Raw genomic sequence first — 22,633 nt, 5'->3', positions numbered from 1 at the left:
CTTCGGGCTCTAAAGGAAAGCTATTTCCTAGACCATCCACGTACCTATCGTTAAATTTAACTGCATTAATATCCATGATTGATATATTCTAGTATATTTGTCAATCACATAGAGCATTATTTTTTGTCAGAATTCCGGTCGCTTCAGAAATTTTTACTTAGGAAGGAAAATAAAGAAATCCTTGTATATTCCAACAATGTGCATCTTCTACAGTGCTAACCGTTTGCTAGCGCCAGTTTCATGATTACGGGAGGTATAGTTTTAATTGAAGCTTAGTATGAAATTTTCCGGCCCGTATTATGAAATTTGGCTTGCCCGTATTACGAACAATTCCGGGCCGAGGGTTCGAATGTACTTTGGAAACACTGTATACGTAGAATATTTTAATTTCTACAAGCGTTTTGTGATAGAGTAACAGACAGGAAGGACAAAAATGATGCCCCCTAGCTAATTCCTTCAGTTAATTATTACAATTTTAGTCGGATATTGCACAGAATGTTAGAAAGTACACCTTAAAGCGAATCATAACAGCTTCATAGAACAAGTTTTTCTATAGCTATTTTCGACTTTTATTTGAAGAAATTGACCAGAAAATAGTACTAAGTAATTTGGAAAACTATTGGCCAAACATTTACAGCGATTCTACAATTATGCTCATTTCATATTATATGAAATCAAGTGGCTTCCCTTAGTTAAGTTCGTTAGCATTATGCTCTATATGTACAATGAACACCGGGTCTATATACACTGATATCGGAGGATAAGTGTTTTTAGGTGGGATATGTGATGAATGTTTCGGAAAGACTACTAGTCTAATGGGTCAAATACCATCTCCCCTTGGCCTTTCTTCTTGACAAAATCTTTCTCCCATTCTTGGATCTCAATCTGGCCAAAAAACCAAAAGTTCTCTTTCTCTTCAAGGTGGAGGGTTGGTAGGTGTTACCTCTCGACTTGAAACGTCTCTGTATGAGTCCAAGTAAAGACTGGAATGCGTTGGAAGGGCCGGTTATTGGTGTTATTTCATTACTCAACCTGTTGACGTATGGTGTGTTCAATCTGGAGGACAACGAAGTGGTTGGTTGTGACAATAAGGAAAAACCACGGGTGGAGCTTCTCACGATGGAGTTGGTATTGGCTCTGAGTACGCTGGAAAAAGCCCACATATTGGAAGTGACTCTCAGTTTTGAAGATTGATTGAGTGGTATGGATTTGGTGAAAATTCGGCGTGAGATAGATTTTACACCAAAAACGATCACAGCGTACTTTTCAGCATGCACTTCAAGGTACATCTCAATAAATTTTTGGCGATGCTCATTAGTAGATAGAACCAGCCAACATGTCCCAAGCCACCCGTGTCAGGAGAGCTATTCCTTCTGCAGTTAACACGCCTACTGAGATACATGTGACTCAAATTACCTCCATAAAAAACGATGATGCCGAGACTATATTGACAGAGTTCATCAGTGCCAGTGAAGCCATCGCCAATGCCCTTCCAGGCACTACGGTTCCACAGGATGAGTCAGTTTCCACTGGTTTGTCCAACGTATCTGGCAGCGGTGCTGTTTTGAGTCAGTTGAAGAGAGTGCAAAGAGACTTGAGAGGCTTGCCCCCCATGGCTGCCGAGCCAGCACTCGAGTCCAACAAGAGAACCAAGTTTGAAGATAGTGCAAGCGAGCCCCAAAACAAGAAGATCAAGTTTGACGACGAGGACGACGAGGATGACGAGCAACCAGAAGAACCCAAGTCTGAAGAAGACAACCACAACGAGACTGCTGCTGATGCCGACACCACCGAGGCGTCTGTGATCGAGGAAGACAAGAAGGACAAAAAGGAGAAGAAGGAAAAGAAGGAGAAGAAGGACAAGAAGAAGAAGGAGAAGAAGGACAAGAAGTCCAAGTCCGACGATGCTTAATCGTCACTGCATTGATAAGACTGGTGATAGCAATAGCTGGCTTATAGACTGTACCATAGTAATATATGTATACTTCGATCTGACATGCTGAGGAGCTGGGTTGACACTGAAGCGCAGTGCAACACACCGAACGTAGCTCCTTGACCAATGTAATACCTCATAGTGCCATGGTAGCGTTTCATCAAGGGACTTCACGACTAGTCTATGTTGGTGCTGAGCAACACTGTCAAGCTTTCCCGTGGTGCTATGGATAGAAACATGCTGGAGATGCGTAAATCCATCACATAAAAATCAACGCCAGCGTATGCTTTCTGTGATTCGTCAACAGTTACGGATTCCAACACCTCCAGCCTCTGGCCACTCACAACTGGATGGCTCCAAGATGTGCTTGGGGCAGTCAATTGCCTAACAGTAGCCTCCGTATTGGCTGCTAGTGTTGCGCGGCTGCCCCACGATGGTTGCAAGCGCGTGGTCGTGCCTTCGCGCCACTGATGTTTACATCGATCTAGTCATCGACGTGAACCACACGCCTATTCATCATGGGGATCAAGCGTGCCAGGTCGTCGAAGCCGATCGTGCCTGCCAGTGAGAGCGAGGACACGTTTATCAACAACAGCGACTTTCAATCGGCGTCGGAGCCCGAGGCCTCCATGCGATCCAACAAGTCATTCCAGGAAGAGAACCAGTCAGTGCTAGATAACCCGTTCCTCTCGGATTCTGAGGAGCAGGAACCAGAAAAGGTGCCTGTGGAGGTACCCCATTCCGTTTCTGACGTAAGAGCTCCAGAAGAGGACAACGATGATACCCACCAGGTGTTTGAGCACCCCGAGCTGGGGAACAACCCCAAGAGCGACACCTCCGTGGACTCAGAGTCAGCTGCTAAAGACCGGTCTGAGGTCAAGTTGGAGCCAGTGCTGATCTCGCTTGCTCCTACCCAGGATACCAAAAGCACCTTGAGCTTCTCACAACAACTGTCCACAATTTTGCTCCAATCGCCTTCTAAAAGACGTGACATCGCTAGCATACCAGTCAAGAAAAACGAGCCACGGTTGGTAATCAACAAGTTGGAGCTTACAAACTTCAAGTCTTACGCCGGAACCCAGGTGATCGGCCCGTTTAACGCGTCGTTCTCCGCAGTTGTTGGACCCAACGGTAGTGGTAAATCTAACGTCATCGACTCTTTATTGTTCGTGTTTGGTTTCAGAGCACTGAAAATGAGACAAGGTAAGCTTTCTGAGTTAATCCACAACTCCTCAGGCGGCGAGAAACTAGCATACTGTCAGGTCGATATCCATTTCCATCATGTTCTCGACGATGATGAAGACGAGACCAAGGCGGAAGTGATACCGGACTCGAGCCTCATAATCTCCAGAAAAGCCACTAAGAATAATCAATCACTGTACTATATTAATGGGTCTCTCAGCAACTACACAGAGGTAACCAGGTTTCTTAGAGATAAGGGCGTTGATTTAGATCATAAAAGATTTTTAATTTTGCAAGGTGAAGTTGAGTCAATTGCCCAAATGAAAGCAAAGGCTGAAAGAGAGAATGATGATGGGTTACTTGAATACCTTGAAGATATCATAGGAACCTCGCACTACAAACAGCTCATCGAAGAAAATCTCACTAAAGTCGATGAGTTGAATGAAGTCTGCGTAGAAAAAGAAAACCGGTTCGAGTTGGTTGAAAAAGATAAAGACCTGTTGGAGGATAAAAAGAATGAAGCATTAAAGTTCTTGGAAGTCGAAAAGAACTTGATAAATAAGCAGTCCATACAATTTCAAGTAAGCATATTCGAGAACCAACGCAGAATCCAGGATAATGAGAAGATTGTTACAGAGCTTAACGGGGAGTTTGAGATAGAAAAGGCCAAAAACTCTGAATTGTTAAGTGGAATGGACGAATTTTTGAAGCAACAAGAAGCAGCAAAGGATGCAATTTCAGACATTAACTCAAAAATTGCCCAGCTCTCTAAGAAGCAAAAAGAAATAAACAGGCAAACCGTTGCTTTAGAGGAAAAGAATAAAAACTTGACCAATAAGACAAAAAAGATTACTAAGAATAAAGAACAACTGGAACATTCGCTCTCATCAGCTACATCAAAGTTGAAAAACAATAATGATGCTGCTTCTCAATTTAAGAGTGAGATCAAGCAATTGGAAAATGATTTGGAGCAAGAAAAGTCCAAGTTAGATGAGATCAGAAAAAGTCTTACTGCAAAAACCTCCGAATTCACTAAACAGATCGAGTCATTGCAGACAAAATTGCAACCTTGGAACGATAAACTCAAAGAAAACGGAAATTCCTTGGCGTTGGTGAAATCTGAACTTGAAATGTTACAGTCACAAAAGCTTAACATCTCCAGACAACTAAATGAGGCGAAAGAAAGACTCGCTGCCATCAAAAAGGAGGGTAAACAAAAGGAAGCCGAGTATCTAGAATCTCAAGATAAGCTTTCTCAAATTATTGAGCAAATAGCCTTGGGAGAAGAACAGTGTGCTTATGACAGGAAAGAATTAGAGGCAAAGAGATCACTGCTCACGGCCACTCGACAGAAAACTCAGGATGCAGTCAATTCGTTAAGTAAACACCAAAACCAAAATAAAGTTCTTTCAAGTCTAATGAGATTGGCCAAATCTGGTCGTATTGAGGGATTTTATGGAAGGTTGGGTGATTTAGGTGTAATTGATGATATGTATGATATTGCAATTTCAACTGCATGTCCAGGATTAGATTCCGTTGTCGTTGAAACAGTTGAAACAGCCCAAGCTTGTATTGACTACTTGAGAAAGAACAAGTTGGGCTATGCTAATTTTATTTGCTTGAACAAGCTAAGGCAGTTTAATTTGTCACCAATTCATACACCAGGTAATCCACAAACCATTAAAAGATTGTTTGACTTGATACGGCCCACCAATCCAAAGTTTGCTCCTGCGTTTTACAGCAAAGTATATAATACATTGGTTGCTCCTGATTTAAACGAAGCCAAAAAAGTAGCCTATGGTGCTAAAAGATGGAAGGTTGTTACTCTAGATGGTAAGGTTGTTGACACATCTGGTACCATGTCCGGTGGTGGAAACCACTTTGCAAAGGGTGGGATGAGATTATCTAATTCATCCAGTGGTGATGCTATGGATATTAGTCCTGAAGATATTGACTTGATGAAGAGTGATCTTAGCAAGATGGAATCCAAGTTTGAAGTTGCTGAAAATGAATTTAAAGAGAAAGAAACAATGTTAAGAAAGTTGCAAGACCTCAAACCAGAAACCGAATTTGCCATTTCCAGATTGAAACTAGATATAGAGGCTTTGAGTTCAGAGAAGCGCGAAGTCCTGATTGTCTGCAAGACCTTAATCGCTGAAAACGAGAGTAACAACTCTAACCAAGAGTATGATGATAAAATTCAAATGAAGTCTGAAGAGATTGAACAATTACAGGCAGAGAAGTCAAATTTGAAGTCCCAAATGAGTGACCTAGAAGGACAAATAAAAGCATTAGAAGAGAAAATTATGGATGCTGGAGGTGTTGAATTGAAAGTTCAAAACTCTAAGGTTGACTCAATTAAACAGAAAATTGAAATCATTACCGAGAAAACTGCCGGTGATCGAATGGCTATTAAGAAGTTGGAGAATGACATCAAGCGGTACACCAAAACCATTGAGCAGTCGGCAGAAGAACTAGTGTCTGCCCAACAAGAATTGAAGTTGATACAGGGCCAATTCGCCGAGAAAAGCGAAGCCTTGAAAGAGGTTGACTCAAACTTGTCCACCTTAGAGGAAACACGTAATGAGCACGAAAGTGAATTAGAGAGAATCCACACTGAGTTGGAGGAGAAGAATGAACAGATCAATAAGTTCAAATCAATTGAAATCGAGATAAATAACAAGTTGGAGAAATACAATGCTATTCTCAAGAAATGTCGCCGCTATATTGAATCCGATAGAGAGAGCCTAGAAGCTTTGGTTGTCCGTGATCCAACTGAATACATTTCTTGGATGGAAGAGGATGAACAAGTGCGTTACAATGCAGCCGTTATTGAAGAATTAGATGAATCCAAAATCGATGAAGTTGATATTGATGAGATCAATACGGAAATCGAAGGATTGCAGAATGTTTTGAATAACATTAAAGTGGATATTGAAGTGCTTAAGGAGTATGGAACCAAAAAGATCGAGTTCGAAACACGGCGTAGTGACTTGAACACTTCTGTTGAACAGAGAGACGAGATCAAAAATTACTGTGAAGAGTTAAAGAGAAAGAGATTGGATGAGTTTATGGAAGGTTTCAATATTATTTCGATGACGTTGAAAGATATGTATCGTATGATCACAATGGGAGGAAATGCCGAACTTGAGTTGGTTGATTCATTGGACCCATTCTCTGAAGGTATCTTGTTCAGTGTTATGCCCCCAAAGAAATCCTGGAAGAATATTTCTAATTTGTCTGGTGGTGAGAAGACTCTTAGTTCTTTGGCATTGGTTTTCGCTCTCCATCAATACAAACCCACTCCATTATATGTAATGGACGAGATTGATGCTGCCTTGGATTTCAGAAATGTCTCGATTGTGGCCAACTATATCAAAGAGAGAACTAAAAATGCCCAGTTCATTGTGATCTCGTTGCGTAACAATATGTTTGAGTTGGCACAACAGTTGGTCGGTATCTACAAAGTTAACAACAAGACCAAGAGTATCTCGCTTCAAAACCGGGACTTTTTGGGTAACGAAGCGTAATGTGTTATATATGTCAAGTATGTCGCTACAGAGGAGACTTTTAGGGTAATGAGTCGTGATGTATTATGTGTAATAAATATTTAACAGTAGTAACTACCAAGCTAGTCATGGTGCAAATCACCATAGTAGCTGGTCCGGTCTGGTGATCGATCTATAAATAGTCCTGTCAATGCAATTTGGGATGAAAGCAAGCATACTTTTGAAGTGGATCCTTCGATGCTATGGGGAATTGGTGGGGTGGTTATCTTTCCATTTGTGTGGCACCTAGGAGTATCGCTCGCTAATTTGGCCATCACTCTTCTGTAGACACTGTTATAAAATGATCAGCCATGAAGTGGAAATAAGCAAATCTTAAAATCGAACAACTTGTTAAAAATCCTTCTCTTAGATATGTGCAGCCTGCTCCCTATTGGCCCTCCATTCCGGATCCACTCTAGTAGCAAAATCTTTTTCGCCTCTTCTCCGCAATACGAAGTTCTTGTCAAACCAGTCGATCATGTCCATGAGACAACTGGTTTCGTTCATTTCTTTGACAAATTTTCTGGGAACCACCTTGTCCATCATTTCGGACAAGTGATGCTGGGTAATACGGAATGGCAACCCGTAGCTGGTGGCCAAGTCCCAGAACAACTCGACAGCTCCCCAGGGAGTCTTGTCAAAGCCGGCAAAAAGTGCTGGGTTGGCCAATATTCCCCTCACAGCCATAATACCATCCACTCCCGTGTATTCGGCAATGTCGTAGGCGTCCTGGAGCGAGAAGCAGTCGCCATTAGCCACCACTGGCACTTGAACCGTTTGTTTGACAATTTTGATGGCTTCCAAATTCACTGGGACTGACGATCGGGTATTCTTGGTTCTGCCGTGCACGGTGATGTAGTCGACACCACTGGCCTCTACTTTCTTGACAAATTCCACCGTTTGGTTGATGTCTGCGTGAATACGGATTTTAGTTTCGAGACAAACACGGTCGCCATACTTGTCCTTGACAGCCTTAACCATGGCTGCAACCAAGTCTGGTTCCGTCATGAGCGCAGCTCCGATACCCTCACGGACCTGTTCCTTGATGGGACACCCACAGTTGATGCCTATACCATCCACATATGGATGGATCATCTCCACAAACTTGAGCAAATCTTCTACGTTATTGCACCCAACTTGCACGATGACTGGACGGTCCCTGTCGTTGGTGGTGAAGTCAGAGATCCGTGCGATGTCGTTCCGTACAAACTCTCTGGCCAAGATCATGGGCGTGTATACTATGTCTGTGTTGTAGTTTCTGACAAGTTCACGGAATGGAAGCTTGGAGTATCTTACCATAGGACCAGCAATAAAAGCAGGCCGTCCGAGCACACGTTTGGCGTTCTTGATGATGTGAATGGGCCGGTGCTCAGGGTTCCTTGCTGGTAACGTAGGTGCTGGTGTGGCAGTGTTGATGGAGAGCTCATCGAGCTTTGATGTGAGTGACATGTGAGGTTATGGAACCAGTTTAAGTAATACGAGATGGGCTTTGGGTGGTCTGCTGGGCTAACACGTGTATAAAGCGGCTAACCTGCTGGAAATAGAATGCCCTTTATATAAGTCTATGGTACAAAGGATGGGTCTGGCTAACGGACAACTCTTGATAAGATGAAAAAAATGGGATAGCATTTCCTAATTGGGAAGGGGTATCCGCAGACCAGGAAGATACACAGGGCAGTGTTCTAGTATGGATTTCAGCAGGATGGTGAACCTATCTACAGGCAATGATCAGCATTGACATTCTTTTAATTATACATTAGTGGTGAAAGAAAGAGTCAGTCGCTTAAACTGCTATAGTACATAGAAACCTGGGCCAGGAAAATGACATTAAAAGAACATTAAATGAAAACCAAAAAGCTGGTTCTTTTTACAGGGTTGGCGGGGACCAATCATTCCTCCTCGGAACTTTCAGATGAAACATCATCTTCCGAGGACTCCTGATCGTTGCCAATATTCATGAAAGCAGCACTGGCACTTCCACCTTGGTCTTCGTCAAACAACGCAAGCTGACTTCTCAAGTGAGCCAATTCGTCGTCGGCAGTTCCCAAGATTGGCTTCTTCTTTTTCTTGGCCATACTGGCTGCTGCTTTCTTACCAAAGAGGAAGTTGTGCAACTTCAACACGGTTCTGTCTTCCAACATATCCATGTCCAATTCGACTTCATCTTCATTGTTGATCTCAACATCATCCTTGATGATCTTGATGAGCGATTGCAATTTCTTGTCTGAAAGATTTGGAACCATTTCACTGACCTGTTTCTTCATTTCATAAGTCACAACGGGTCCACTGGTGCCGATACTACCACTGACCACCGAGTTCTTTCTTCTGGAAACCTTCTTAGCTCTCTTCTTCTTCTTTCTTGCAGCTTGTTGCTCCCGCAATTTCTTCAAGTGTTCCTTCTTCAACTCATCTAATTCTTTTTTCATTCTTATCAATTGGTTTTCCAAAAACTGGATAGCTGGAACTTCCGATAACATAGCTTCATTAATTTCTGGCTCATTATCATCGTCATCATATTCACCTTCACTAGAATCATAATCAGAGTTTGCTGGGGTTGGCTCTGGGATTGGTCTGTTTGCCCATTTCTTTTCGAAAATGGCTTCCAAACGATGACCCATCATATTGACATCTGTTCCTTCCGGGTTGAATGCATAACAGTTGTGGAATACCAAACGAACATCTCTAGCAAATTCGTCACCATTCTCATATTGGTTGTTAGCAAGCTTGGTATGAATTGTGCCTAAATCCATTGGTTCTTTGACAATTTCACCATAGTTAGGGATGTTCAAGGCTACCGTGTCCACAGGTGCCAAGAAAGGAAAGTTATAATTGATATGCTTCTTTGACATAAGTTCTTTCACAGTCTGACTACAGAATCTCAATTCGGTGGCATACTTTTTCTTGCGGGGCCTGACATCGTAAGGCAACTCCTTGGACTTTGGTGGATGAATGGTTCTTTTTGGCCTTTGGGCAGCCACTGAATCACGCTTGGAAAACTCAGAATCTACAGCAGCCTTTCTTTTGGAAGTCACAGGTACTGATGAGGCTGACAGTGGAGAGCCGCCTGCAGCTTTGTTGCCACCCTTCTTGATGGTTGCATTAGAAGGAAGAACCTTAGGGGGGAAGTTGAGCATGTGCTTTTCGAAATGGGCCTGTATATTGTCGGCCATCTTCGAAATACCAGCCGCCTCACCATTGAACTTCTTACAGTTCGCCACCATTAAGTTGAAGTCTTCAACGATTTGGTGAGCATCTTCGTAAGCATTCAAGTTGATCTTTCTCTCGATGGTGGACAAGTCCATAGGTCTTGGGATGTGGTTGTAGTAGAAGGGGATGTTGAGCTTGACGATGTCCACGGGATGCAAGAAAGGGTTAGCATCCCTGAGTCTCTTGATTGCTTTTATGGTGTTGAGGGCAAACTTGGTCTGATGGGGAGGAATGGGGTTCTCGGGGAGGTTGTCCATGTCAGGCTCTTGGGGAGGTCTTGGTGCTGGTTCAGAAAATTGGATGGAGCTGGCAGCTGGGGGCTGGCCGTGGATGGAGGGGTCATGTTGGGGTTCGGGGTCTGGCTGCAGGAGAGGCGCGGGGTCTTCGTCGATTTTTACTCTCTTGACTTCGTGGTCGTCATCATCGTCCAACTTGTGTTTCTCAGGGCTGGGGGATGGGTTGGGAGGCGAAAGTGGTTTGTCAGGCTCCGCGCCCTTGGTGGGGTGAGACTTGTGAATCACGGTAGAATCGTCGTCAGACTTGTGGAAGAAGTTATTGTCGGAGGATGGAGTCTGGACCGGAGTATTAGTATCAGGGAGTACTTCAGACATGATGATGGAGGTAGCAAGTTTGCAGCCAATTCAACCGGTTAAATAGGATGGGGACCAGGAGTGTATGCAGGAGGGGTGGCAGGGGCGCGCAAACAAACTTTATCAATTTATGGGTTGTCAAAAGTGCAAAAATGTTTTTTATATATAAATCGCGTCGGTCGCACGATCTAAACCGTAAAAAAAATTGAGATTGAGGTCAAGGTGTAAGTTGGGGGATAACCTGTAAGGGCAGTGCGGCGGCGGTGGGATTTTAACCTGTAATCAGCGTTCTGCGGCGGCAATAATAGTATGAGGAGAAAAAGAAATTTTAGACCACACAAATGACCAATCGCATCGCCTAAACCGGTTTTTTTCCAGAATTTTTACAGGCTTTCAACTCCCAAAAATCGATTGGGAATTTCTCTTAATTTATACTGGTCGCATACACTCCCAGGCAATCCCGATACGTTGAGTCGAGCACGACTTGCCCCCAGGACGGGGCCAGGCCAGGTCAGCACCAACGGAGGTTGCTGGGCTACAATTTCATTTCAGGTGGAGCACGGTGATGGTGGCGGTGATGGGAACACCGGCCCCAGCAGTCATTCTCAACTGTCTGGGCTTGCTGGTGGCGACGCCTGTCCAAAAGAAGTGATGTTCAAAAAGAATAGGGGATGCTGGCTGGCCCGGCATGCTCGCAGGCGACGTGTCGTTTTGTGCCGTTGCCACCGAATGTGGCCGGGTAACGGGTACGGGACGCGTGTGCGTGATTTTTTCAACCAGCACCGGGGGCTGGCGATGACCACCCGCGTAAGGTCAGTTTACAGGTTACACCACCGGCACCGCTCCCTGCTGGCTAGCGCTGCCAGCACCTACACATGGTATGGCATGTCTACCAGCAACTATTGTACATTATAACACATATCAGCTCACAAGGATCCCGGTGACGAGATCCCCACCAAGCTTTTGGCGCCTTTCTCACGCCTCCTCACAAATGGATGGTCAATAAATCGTTGGCTGAGAAGCCCTTATTGCACGATGGACACCGCCTGAGACGCGCTGCCAATCTCTCCTGCGTGCACTTGTGACAGAAGACGTGCCCGCACACGCTGATGACGGTATCCTTCCAGTTCTTGGAGCACACCGAGCACTTGGCGATGGACCGCAACGCTTCAAGCTGCTGCTCGTCCTCCTGGAGAATCAACGAGGTGTTGTTCTGCTTGTATTTCTTGAGCAAGCTCTCGGTGCTCTTCAACGTCTTCTCCAACTTGTTGATGGTGATTTTGCTGTGGGCCACCTCCGCTTGGAGCTGGCTGTTCTCGTCAGTGCGCGCCTCAAGCGATTTGGTGAGCTTCTTCACCTCGTTCTCCAACGACTCTTTGCTGGTCCTCAACCCCTTGACGCTGTCCTGTAGCTGGGCATTTTCTTGGAGCGAGTTCTCCTTGATGGTCTTGTAGTCATTGATGGACTTGGTCAAAATATCCACCTTGTTGAGGTAGTTCTTTTCCAACTCGTTCAAGTTCTTGATCAAGTCCTGCGACTTGTTGACCTGGGCTTTCAACACCTTGTTTTCGCTCTGGATCGAATCCTTCAACCGCATCGACGCAAAGTACTTTTGGTCGGCCTTGGTCTTCTCAATAGTGAGCTTCTTCACAAGGTTCTCTTGGTCGATGGCACCGGTCAACTTCTTCAATGATACTTCTCTGGTTTCCTTGAACGCCGCCTCGATTTCCTTCATCTCATTGCTCAAGATGTTCACTCGGTTGATCAAGTCTTCCTTGGATAATTCACTCAATTTACTATTATCCTCGGTCAATTTACTCAAATGCTCGGCTTCTAACTGTTCAATCCGAGAGCTTAACACTTGGTTTAATTTGCTTAGTTCTGCATTGGTCTTCTGGTTTTCCAATTGCGATTTCAATATGGATTGCTTCGATATTAACTCATCTCTGGTAGTTCTGATCCGGACCAAATCACCTTCACTTTTATGGAGCTGCTCCTTCAATGATTCGTTTTCTTCAACCAATTGCTTGGAAATCAGTTGCTTCAAGTCATTTTGTTTGCTCTCCAAATCACTCAATCTGGTTATATTAGCATCATTAATCTTGGTTAATTTCATGATTTGATCTTGTAAACTTCTATTATTTTTCACAACGTTTTTATAGTACATGTTATCTGATAAGTCGGCCTCCTGCAAGTTGTGAAGCTTGGTGTCTAACAGGAGAATTTCGAGTTGTGACTTGCTGTTCTTATCGGTTATTTCCTGGATTTGAGAGGTGAGCAAAGCATTTGTTGACTTTAATTCCTCGAGCTGACTGGTCAACTGTTCATATTCCTCGTTATCGACTGGCTTGGCGTCTGGTGAGGCATCTTTTTCAAGCTTGACCTCTTGTTTCACTTCTGTTTGGCCATTGGGGGCATCCTCTTTTTCGTCGGTACCATTAGCATCATTATTGCTGTTGCCATCAAGTCTTTGAAGTGTCTTGGAGTTGACCCTCTCCTTTTCTTTTATCAAGTTCAATATGTCTTGTTGTAGGGTCTCTACCTTTTCTTCCAATCCCAACTTAGTCTTGGTTAATGATTCGTTGGAAGCCTTAGCCGAGGTCAACTCTGAATTCAACTTCTCTAACTTATTAATTAATTCCCGAGACTCCTCCAGAGCAGACGATTTCAAGCTGTCAATGATGGGACTTAGCACTTTCAACAAATGAACTCTTCTTCTTTCTAAGACATCATCAATGGACGACGATTCATCATTATTGGTGACTCTGATCAACAAGCTCTCGTTGAGTTCGGAGTTCTCGGTATCTATCTTTCCGTTGAACAAGGTGATAATCTGTTCATACCACAAGTCAAGGATGTTGAGTTTCAATTCGTTAGCTTCGTATTGGCGCTTGTACTTCTGGAGATCGCGTGCCATCAACTTGGCCTTTTGCTTGTAGATCTCCATTTGGCGCCATATAGCTTCTTTCTGGAAGTATACCACGTCTTGTTGCGTCAAGGGACCGTCTTCGCTCAACACGTTCAAAGGCTTCTGCTTCTTTGTTTCGTGTGTATCCGCGTCGGGAAGCGACCGCTTCCTATCCTCTATGGCTGCCATGATAACTTGGTCTCTCGGACTAGCACAACTGTCGCCAAGGACCGTTGTTGCAGTTGTGTGGGTGAAATGTGACTATGGCCGTGGAGCGTGTTTGAACTGTGGCACCTAATTGCGCTTGAAAGAACGCGTCAACTTTTAGACTGCAGGGATGTGGAGGGTCGAAGTCGATGCTCTGGGGCTGTAAGTCTGTGGCGTTCGACTGATGGTCTCCTTAAGGCGTAAGTTGTGGGTTGTAGTTTCGAACAAAAAAAATTCTCCAGACTATGTTTTGTAATCTGCACACGACCGTATCTACACCCTGGCACCCTGAAGCCCTATGGCAAAACCGGGCAAAAGTGGGTGTCTAGGGGTGTAAGAAACACGAGGCGGTGAATATACTGGTGGTAGACCCCTAGATAGATTTTTTGTTTCGATACTAGGCTGACTTAACCTGTAGTCCTGGTTGGATCCAGTCTCTGCGCTGTCAGAAACAGCCGCAATAGGGGTGGTGGATGACATTTCACGTCCAGAACTAGCCAGGGGTGTGATTCGACCTCAAGTGATTCATTCTTCTTCGGATTCAGTTTGTCGTCGGTGAAGGAGATTTTTACTTTGCTTTTGAGTAACTAGCTGACTGCTGCGCACGACCGGTTCCAAAGCTGATTCCTGGCAAGTACATACCCAGATGATTTATTGGCTATCGTAAGTTTAATCTTCGCAAGCAGAGATAGCTCGATTCGGACTGATAGCTCAGACGACCCCAATTCATTCTTTAGCATCGCTTCCAACTGATCATCCCACCCCGTTAGGATCAACGATCTTGTCTTCCAACCGCTAAATATTCAGGTCTAACGACAAAAAGGTTTTAGGCAAACGTACCACCAGTCCAAAATGCACATCCACCGAACCAATTGTGTCGGCTGGACCAATTGGTGGGTCTTGTTGTGCTTGTTGTCTTTTGTCACTGCCGTAAAGGACCACACATTCAAGACTTGTGACCAGGCTGGGTTCTGCCATAGAAACAGGCACTTTGCAAGCCAAGTCCGCCAAAACGCAAACTATATTCCACAGTATCACATCGAGGGCTCCAGTGTGGGTTTAGGAACCGATCCTGGCAAGTTCAGCGTCATTGGAACCATTTTGAAGAAGCTTCCCAATGATGCCACGGTTGAGTTGCCCTTTGAAATTTCGGTTTTGGACAACACCGTTAGGGTGACTGTGGACGAAAACAGAAAAGGCATAAACGTGCCCAACGTATACTCTACCAAGAGATATAGTGAGACTTCGAAGTGGGCATTTTTAGCCGACTTACCATACCAGAAAGATGTCAAGAACACCATCGAAAAGAACAGAGTTAGTCTCGAGTACGGTCAAGATTTGTCAGTGCAAATTGATTTCTATCCGGTGAAAATTACTGTGCTGAAGAAGGGAGAACCGGTTGTTGTGGTTAACGACCAGAATCTCTTGAATGTTGAACACTGGAGATCCAGGTCAGATGACTCTGAAAATCATCTTTCACCGGAAGAAAGCGATTACGATATGTTTGAGGACAGTTTTCACAGCTCCAAGGAGGACTCGTTGCCATTTGGACCAGAAGCTGTTGGTTTGGATTTCGCTTTCAAAGGATTTACCCATTTGTATGGGATCCCAGAACACGCGGACTCTTTAGATTTGAAAGACACCACAGGCAGCCTGCCATACAGACTATTCAATGTGGATATTTTTGAGTACGAGACAGACTCTAGGATGTCCATGTATGGAACTATCCCATTTTTGATGGCAGTCAAACCAGACACCACAGCTGCATTGTTCTGGATTAACAGCGCTGATACCTTCATCGATATAGACAAAAACAGTAACATTGAGGACTCTAGCTCGCACTGGATTTCTGAAAACGGTCTTTTGGACTTCTTGATTATTGTTGGTGACACCCCAGCGCAGGTCAATGAGAAGTACGGCTCCATCACAGGTAATACTCAATTGCCCCCAATGTTCTCGTTAGGTTACCATCAATGTAGATGGAACTACAACGATGAGACAGACGTCTTGGACATCAATGCCAAGTTTGATGAGCATCAAATTCCTTACGACACGATTTGGCTAGACATCGAGTACGCTGATCAAAAGAAATATTTCACCTGGCAAAATGAAAAGTTCCCTGATCCCAAGAGGATGTTGTCAGAATTGGATCATACTGGTAGAAACTTGGTATTTATTGTTGACCCACACATCAAAACTGGCTACTCTGTGAGCAAGGACTTGATTTCGAAGAAGATCACAATCAATGATAAGACCAATTCTTCCTACCACGGTCATTGTTGGCCTGGTGAGTCTGTTTGGGTAGATTCAATGAATCCTAATTCACAAAGCTACTGGGATTCCAAATTTGAATGGAGTCCCAAAAATCACTTCATGGGTGGTGAATCGGACAACATACATCTTTGGAACGATATGAATGAACCCTCGGTTTTTAATGGTCCAGAAGATTCGTCACCAAGGGATAATATTCATTATGGAGGCTGGGAGCACCGTTCTGTCCATAATGTGTACGGTTTGACCTTCCATGAAGCCACCTATAATGCATTGGCTAAGCGTCAGATCGGAAACACCAACAGAGAGAGACCCTTTGTGTTGACTAGAGCGTATTATGCGGGCTCTCAAAGAACAGCTGCCATGTGGACTGGTGACAATATGTCTAAGTGGGAATACTTGAAAATCTCGATTCCTATGGTGTTGACCTCTGGTGTTTCGGGAATGCCATTTGCTGGTGCCGATGTTGGTGGTTTCTTCGGAAATCCATCCAAGGAGTTGTTGACCAGATGGTACCAAACCGGTATTTGGTACCCCTTCTTCAGAGCGCATGCTCATATCGATTCCAGAAGACGTGAGCCTTGGGTTGCTGGTGAGCCATACACCTCAATCATGAGGGATGCAATCAAGTTGAGATATTCTTTGCTTCCTGTTATTTACACCAGCTTCTACGAGTCTTCCACAATTGGAACACCAGTCATGAGACCTATCTTCTATGACCACCTTGATAACTTGGACAGTTATTCCATTGATGACCAGTTCTATATTGGTGGCTCGGCAGTTGAAGGATCTGGAATTTTGGTGAAACCTGTTACTGATGAAGGTGCTACAGAAGTGAGCATCTATATTCCTAACGATGAAGTCCATTACGACTACACCAATGGCCAATTGGATGAAGTGAAGATCTACCGTGCCAAGGCAGCACACTACATCACCAAGGCTGTATCCTTGAATGACATTCCAATGTTACTTACAGGAGGATCAATTCTTGCACTCAAGAATAGATACAGAAGATCAACCAAATTGATGAAAAACGATCCATACTCCTTGGTGATCGCCTTGGATTCGCAGGGAAAGGCGTCAGGAAGCTTGTACATTGATGATGGAGAATCTTTCCTGTATTCCAATGATGAGTACGCCAACGTTGCCTTCACTTCGACCTCAAATCTCATTTCAGGAACTTCTGTTCTGGCCAGTGCCAAGTATCTTGACTCCTTGAGTGGTCTTGAAATTGAGAAAATCACATTGTTGTCCCCAACCCCCATTCAAGCCACTGCCATCAAGATAGCCCAAAATGGCGAGGAATGGACTGGTAGGATCGAGGTCTCAGGTCATAAGGCTGTTATTCATAAGCCACAGCTCAAGATCAACACCAAGTGGGAAATTCGTATCAGTGACGATAGGGAGATCGAGCATGATGAATTGTGAAGGTTGCCATCGAAATACGCAAAACACTAGACGCAATCACGAAATAGTTTGAAATAAACAAGATATGAGGCGTAAACTCATGAACTACTTTGTACATATCAAAATTCACTAGATGAGTGACGTAGAAATTTGAAATGGAATTTGCAAGCCACATGATGAATTACGCAAGATACAAGATGCAATTTGTGAACGCATACAAGAGACACAGAATACCCGACATTAACTCGTCAAATGAAAACCTATCAAAATACCTAGGATTAGAGACGAAACTAATCAAATACTTCGTAAAATCCGTACTTACATATTATTTTGACCCCACGGATATATAGTTTGTAGGGTAGGTGGGGTACGAAGCTGATAAGCAGACCCAAAAAATCACACTTCTTGTGGAAGCCTGATTCTTCTTTTTTGGCTGATTCAGTCCAACCTTCATACTGCTCCCTGTTCAAGCATCCTACGCATTATCGCAAGGATGGGCTCCCGAGAATTCCACCCTACTCTGCCTGCGAGGGCATGCTAAGATGGTCCCATAGCGCGTAGTACCGCAAGTGGGTGGCAGTGTGGACTAGCTCCGTCCACCTCATCGGCGTTTTGCAGCTGGCACAATCGACAGTCACAGGGATTATTTGGCCGTCACTGGAGCCCTCCAACTGCTGTTTGGCTAAGCAAGACAAGTGGCTCGTCAGCCGGCATGCGTCCAGGCGGCACACTGCGATAAGCGGCATGTTCCTCGCCAAATAGGCGTTTAACCGATCGCGAGTGTCTAGATTTGGGACATGATCGGGAATGTAGTCGATCAATCTGGCACAAACCGCACATGAGGGCGACAGCGCCAAAATCACCGACTTGGCTGCCTGCAACCGGCAGTCTTGCGCCTGGACAAACAAGCCCCAGGTGGACTCGGATGCCTCGGCAGGGGATGATTTGTCGGCGTCTCCTGCTTGTTTAGGTCCCCATTGTTGGTTGCTGTCGTCAGCTGGGGCCAGATTGCTTTTGCAGTCGCGACCAAAAAAACTGGAGAACTCGCCACTATAGCCGGCCACCTCAGGCGATGCAAACTTATTTAGCTGCCAGGCGTCAAACACCGGTGGGTGCAACACCGCCACCAGGAGGCTCATGCGGCGGAAGAACGGCGCTGCCACGAGCAAGCGGATGTTGGCGAGGCGGTGGTGGAGCGAACCTCCTGCCAGCCGCGAGGTGGTCACTCTCTTCCCTGGCGCTATGTGGCGGGTCTGGTGAGGATGTTGCAATGCGTGCTCGAACTGGAGGGCAGCCACTTTAGACGGAAAGCTGTGCACCACTGCCGCCATCCGCCACGGCCTGGCGCCGTTCCTTTTGGTCCGGAATGCGCCGGCTGCTAACTCGCCGTTGTGCTGTCGCAAACGGCGGACGGGATTGGGGGTGGACCCCACATAGAACGACTGGGGCCTGGGAATGGACTGGAGAAGGTAGACTGCATAGAACCGGGGGATCACGTGTACCTTGGCTCCACTGGGCACCGACGGTGGCACAACATCCATACTGCTGATGCTGTGCTGGCGCCATTGCCCTCCATTGTGAGACATCCTCGCCCTCGTCACCGTCTGGCTGACCAGGCGTAGGCAAGGCGTTGCGCGTCACATGACCCCCCACCAGGGAGGCGTTGTGCACCAGAAAAATGCCCACTGGCAAGGCGGCTGCCGCGCACGACCCGCTGTCGTGCCCACATGCAGGCTGTCTCATGATAGTCAAACTGTCCTACCAGTCACTAGCCCACATATCCATCCGGCAAGTCCTAGCACATTCACGCTCCTGCCACACCCACTTTGTCCTCACGAGCGTCCTTCTCTACATCCCACACAGCCTCCCCACTTCCACCCCGCCATTGTCCTGTATAAATCCCGGTGATTGGAGACGAAGACGTGTGTGTTGAGGGAACCTTTTCACCGCCATCAGCCGCTGCACATCCTTTGCCGACTATCGACACCGCAACCCACAGCCTGCCACCATGTCGGGTCTACCTTTCTCACTGGGGCTGACTGCCAGCTCCAACTTCAGCGGATCCAACGATTTCGTCAAGAAACTATTCCAGATGCTACAGGAAGACGGCTACAAGGATGTCGTCCGATGGACTCACAATGGTGACAGCTTTGTGGTGCTAAACACCAACGAGTTCACCAAGGAGATTTTGCCCCGCCATTTCAAGCACAGCAACTTTGCCAGTTTCGTCAGGCAGTTGAACAAGTACGACTTCCACAAGGTCAAGGTGTCCACGGAGGAAAAACAAAACTATCCGTATGGAGAAGATGCATGGGAGTTCAAACATCCCGACTTCAGAATCAACGACCTCGACTCGTTGGAGAACATCAAGCGTAAGGGCCCCAGCAACAAAAAGGGGCCCTCGGTGAATGGTGCAGAGGCCAGTCTGGCACCCCTCAATTCTGGCCAGAGTATCAGCCATATCTCTGCAAACCAGCAGTACATGAAAGAACAAATAGAATATTTGCAGGCAGATAACAAGGCGTTACAGAAAGAAATCAGTGTTTTGCAAACCAAGTATAAAACAATCATAGAAAGCATAGTGGCATTAAACACTGTTGATGAAAGATATCACCGGTCCATGAACATCTTGATAAACTGTCTTGTTCAAGCAGGAATAAAATTACCTCCATTGGATTTCCCCAATCCATCTTTGGTGAGTCTTCAAGTTCCTCAACATAACTTACTGCCTAGTACTGGAGGTGCACCATTGAGTCAACAGCAATCCCTTCATTCTAATACGGGTTCAGTGGGCCATATCAATTCTGTTCCAAGTCCACCAAACAGGATAGCCCTTCCGCAAGCAACCAACCAAACTCAAACTGCTGCTCCTCCCAGTGCGACCGCAGGCCAACTTGCTGCCCCAGGTTACATAAAACCCACCCCGCCCTCGAATGATAACATGACTCCAAAGCCTCATTCCCCATTAGCTAACTCTACCTCTGGCTCTCCTATGGCAGGTTTGTCTGGCCAATTGCCTCAGGTTTTTACTACCAATTTGGTCAATCCAAAATTCCACGTTTTATTGGTGGAAGATGACAATGTTTGTATCCAATTGTGTCGAAAATTCTTGGTCAAATATGGTTGTCAAGTCACTGTTGCTACAGATGGACTTAATGCTATATCTACGGTTGAGCACACCAAGTACGATTTGGTATTGATGGATATCGTGATGCCTAATCTTGATGGTGCAACTGCAACAAGCGTCATCCGGTCGTTTGATACGAAGACCCCGATAATCGCTATGACAGGAAATATCGAAGATAACGATTTGGTCAACTACTTGCAAAACGGAATGTCTGATATTTTGGCCAAACCATTCACTAAGGATGACTTATACTCTATCTTGGCTAAACATTTATTGACTGATGAAATGAAGGCAGCAAACAACAATGGGTCTGCCGAACCAACAACCAATATCTCCGATACCGCTAACAGCAAAGCTAACCCTTCACCAGGACTTAATACCCTTCAACCTGGTCAGCAGGATATTATTTTAACCCAGCCTATAAAACAGGACCCGGAAGTCGTTGCCAAAAAACAACGACTACTGTAAATGGCAATGTAACAAATATTCTATGGTTAGACATCTTGATTTCGGTTTGTATTATTAAATGTATAATTGGAGTAACAACTTTTATTCTGTAAGTTCAAGTCAAATAGGGCGACAGCTGGAAACAAGCCTCAACAATTGGCTTTGTTCTGCAACCTGATGCGGTTCTACTATGAATTATTGGACAATATCAAAGTCAGATCTCTGCAGCATGAAGTTATTTAAGTGTGGTATTAAGTCATATCTTGTTTTACGAAAGACTCATTTTAGAGCTCTGGCGTAGACTTTTTAGTCTCTTCATCCTTCTTATCAGCGTCCACGTCATCCTTCCTATTAGACTCTAACCTTGGCTCAATCACATGGAGTGCCAAGTCAGAGAACGAGTTTCCCCAGTCTGAGTCTTTCTTAAAGCTCTCCTTGTATCTTGTCATTTGTAATTTTCCCAAGTAACTGTTGGTGTAATCGTAATTGATCTCCGGTTCGACAAATACATTCTTCTTCTTTTTCCTTCTCGAAACAGGAGTGAAATCGTCGGCTGACTTCTCCTTAGGCTTATCCTCGCTCAAGTGCACAAGCAAGCTGATTGTCTCGTATTTGTCATGCAATTTTGCCTTGGTGTATCGATCAGTGTGAGCAAGAATATCATTGCCCAAGAAGTAGAGCGGTTTTTCCGAGTCTAGCAAAACCTGGGTCAATTCAAGCGGAGCATGGGGCATGAAGTACAACGTTTCCAGGTCCTGTACTTTGCCAAATCCACCCTTGGTCACGGAATACTTCAAGTGGTTCTCGAGGAGATATATGTCAGTCTTCGTGAATACAGGATCGTAGACCGAGACTTCGTTTATTCCCAAGAAACTGGCAAGTTCCGCTAAGAATGCAAGCTGATACAATGCGTTCTTGCTACCCACTGGCGATCCCAATGCAAGGCATCGTATTCTGGATACTTTGGGCTTGATGGGATGTAACGACTGGTGGCATTCTGTGATGAATTTGGAGGCATGGAGCTGGGACTGAAAAGCTTGTAGTTTGGTTATGGTCTTTATGACGTTCTCATCGCAGGCCAATGTCTCGATCTCTGCAGCAGATGGCCTCTCAAGCTCATAGTTCTCCACGTATTCTGACATCCTGATGGTCAAGGGTGTATGCAGGAGCTCAGATGAGATAGGTTTGGTTATGTGAGCACTACAACATCACAAAAATCGTAGTAAAATGCGACAAAGGAAATATATGCCTAGATGACAAAGGACTGACATCTTACCAGTTGGCTATCTCGGGATGTATTACTTATACACATCTTGTTTAAAAGCGTCCTTAATTGTTTGACCAGGGAGAATCCCAATGTAGCATTATTGGGCAGTAGCCATGAGCTAGCGTCGTAGAAAGTCAGAGGACAACCATAATATGAAGACAAGACACAAAACTATAGTTTTATAAAATTATAGGACAGCATACCATAGATATGATTGACAATCCGGTTGCCTTGCCCTTGCATTGGTCGTGACTTTATTTTTGCAATTACTACAAGCATTTTCAGTCATCATAGATATCTCCATGACTACAGTTATTCCAGGGTATGGGATAATTCGGCATTACCAGTGGTAACAATTGTAATAATTAAGTATTATCGTTTTTAATTTATAGAATCACCCGATTTTAATGTTAAGGTAACTATAGAGATGGTTATCAGACGATACTGCACCGTGCCTGCTAAGTCAGCACTCAGTCTTTGAAGTAGAGAAATAGCACCGAGGCACCGATTTTGGCACAGGACCCGTTATTGAACTTGTA

The 22,633-nt window shown here is 44.9% G+C and overlaps 10 protein-coding genes across 10 annotated transcripts; 3 read left to right on the top strand and 7 right to left on the bottom strand.

The window, feature by feature from the left end:
- Positions 1-812: 812 nt before the first annotated feature.
- On the bottom strand, positions 813-998 carry CANTADRAFT_35233 (mitochondrial 54S ribosomal protein bL34m; the record flags this gene model as incomplete). Its single annotated transcript, XM_020208625.2, has 1 exon — positions 813-998. A coding segment is annotated over one exon (186 nt), but the record flags the coding sequence as incomplete, so codon positions are not given.
- A 338-nt stretch (positions 999-1,336) lies between these two features.
- On the top strand, positions 1,337-1,912 carry CANTADRAFT_44265 (uncharacterized protein; the record flags this gene model as incomplete). The annotated part of the gene is made up of 1 exon (XM_020209081.1): positions 1,337-1,912. The coding sequence occupies one exon, from the start codon at positions 1,337-1,339 to the stop codon at positions 1,910-1,912; it is 576 nt and encodes a 191-aa protein (XP_020066692.1).
- Positions 1,913-5,450: 3,538 nt separating this feature from the next.
- CANTADRAFT_45801 (uncharacterized protein) lies at positions 5,451-5,825 on the bottom strand (the record flags this gene model as incomplete). The annotated part of the gene is made up of 1 exon (XM_020209248.1): positions 5,451-5,825. A coding segment is annotated over one exon (375 nt), but the record flags the coding sequence as incomplete, so codon positions are not given.
- Positions 5,826-7,029: 1,204 nt separating this feature from the next.
- DUS4 (tRNA dihydrouridine synthase) lies at positions 7,030-8,112 on the bottom strand (the record flags this gene model as incomplete). The annotated part of the gene is made up of 1 exon (XM_020208688.1): positions 7,030-8,112. The coding sequence occupies one exon, from the start codon at positions 8,110-8,112 to the stop codon at positions 7,030-7,032; it is 1,083 nt and encodes a 360-aa protein (XP_020066690.1).
- A 440-nt stretch (positions 8,113-8,552) lies between these two features.
- BDF1 (chromatin-binding protein) lies at positions 8,553-10,481 on the bottom strand (the record flags this gene model as incomplete). Its single annotated transcript, XM_020208687.1, has 1 exon — positions 8,553-10,481. One exon carries the CDS (start codon positions 10,479-10,481, stop codon positions 8,553-8,555), a length of 1,929 nt encoding a protein of 642 aa, XP_020066689.1.
- A 964-nt stretch (positions 10,482-11,445) lies between these two features.
- Positions 11,446-13,557, bottom strand: BRE1 (E3 ubiquitin-protein ligase; the record flags this gene model as incomplete). Its single annotated transcript, XM_020208686.1, has 1 exon — positions 11,446-13,557. One exon carries the CDS (start codon positions 13,555-13,557, stop codon positions 11,446-11,448), a length of 2,112 nt encoding a protein of 703 aa, XP_020066688.1.
- An 870-nt stretch (positions 13,558-14,427) lies between these two features.
- Positions 14,428-17,274, top strand: ROT2 (glucan 1,3-alpha-glucosidase ROT2; the record flags this gene model as incomplete). The annotated part of the gene is made up of 2 exons (XM_020209150.1): positions 14,428-17,096; positions 17,163-17,274. 2 exons carry the CDS (start codon positions 14,428-14,430, stop codon positions 17,272-17,274), a joined length of 2,781 nt encoding a protein of 926 aa, XP_020066687.1.
- A 518-nt stretch (positions 17,275-17,792) lies between these two features.
- Positions 17,793-18,755, bottom strand: CANTADRAFT_42672 (endonuclease; the record flags this gene model as incomplete). The annotated part of the gene is made up of 2 exons (XM_020208916.1): positions 17,793-18,182; positions 18,318-18,755. Coding segments are annotated over 2 exons (828 nt in total), but the record flags the coding sequence as incomplete, so codon positions are not given.
- A 506-nt stretch (positions 18,756-19,261) lies between these two features.
- Positions 19,262-20,854, top strand: SKN7 (kinase-regulated stress-responsive transcription factor; the record flags this gene model as incomplete). Its single annotated transcript, XM_020210783.1, has 2 exons — positions 19,262-19,985; positions 20,253-20,854. The coding sequence occupies 2 exons, from the start codon at positions 19,262-19,264 to the stop codon at positions 20,846-20,848; spliced, it is 1,320 nt and encodes a 439-aa protein (XP_020066685.1). The 3' UTR covers positions 20,849-20,854.
- On the bottom strand, positions 20,828-22,388 carry CANTADRAFT_24464 (uncharacterized protein). Its single transcript, XM_020207127.1, has one exon. The coding sequence runs from the start codon at positions 21,967-21,969 to the stop codon at positions 21,112-21,114; it is 858 nt and encodes a 285-aa protein (XP_020066684.1). The 5' UTR covers positions 21,970-22,388; the 3' UTR covers positions 20,828-21,111.
- Positions 22,389-22,633: the final 245 nt, after the last annotated feature.

Source organism: Suhomyces tanzawaensis (genome assembly GCF_001661415.1).
Source record: "Suhomyces tanzawaensis NRRL Y-17324 unplaced genomic scaffold CANTAscaffold_1, whole genome shotgun sequence".
In the NCBI taxonomy this organism is placed as follows: domain Eukaryota; kingdom Fungi; phylum Ascomycota; class Pichiomycetes; order Serinales; family Debaryomycetaceae; genus Suhomyces; species Suhomyces tanzawaensis.
This window is presented reverse-complemented; position numbering and strand designations above follow the sequence as displayed.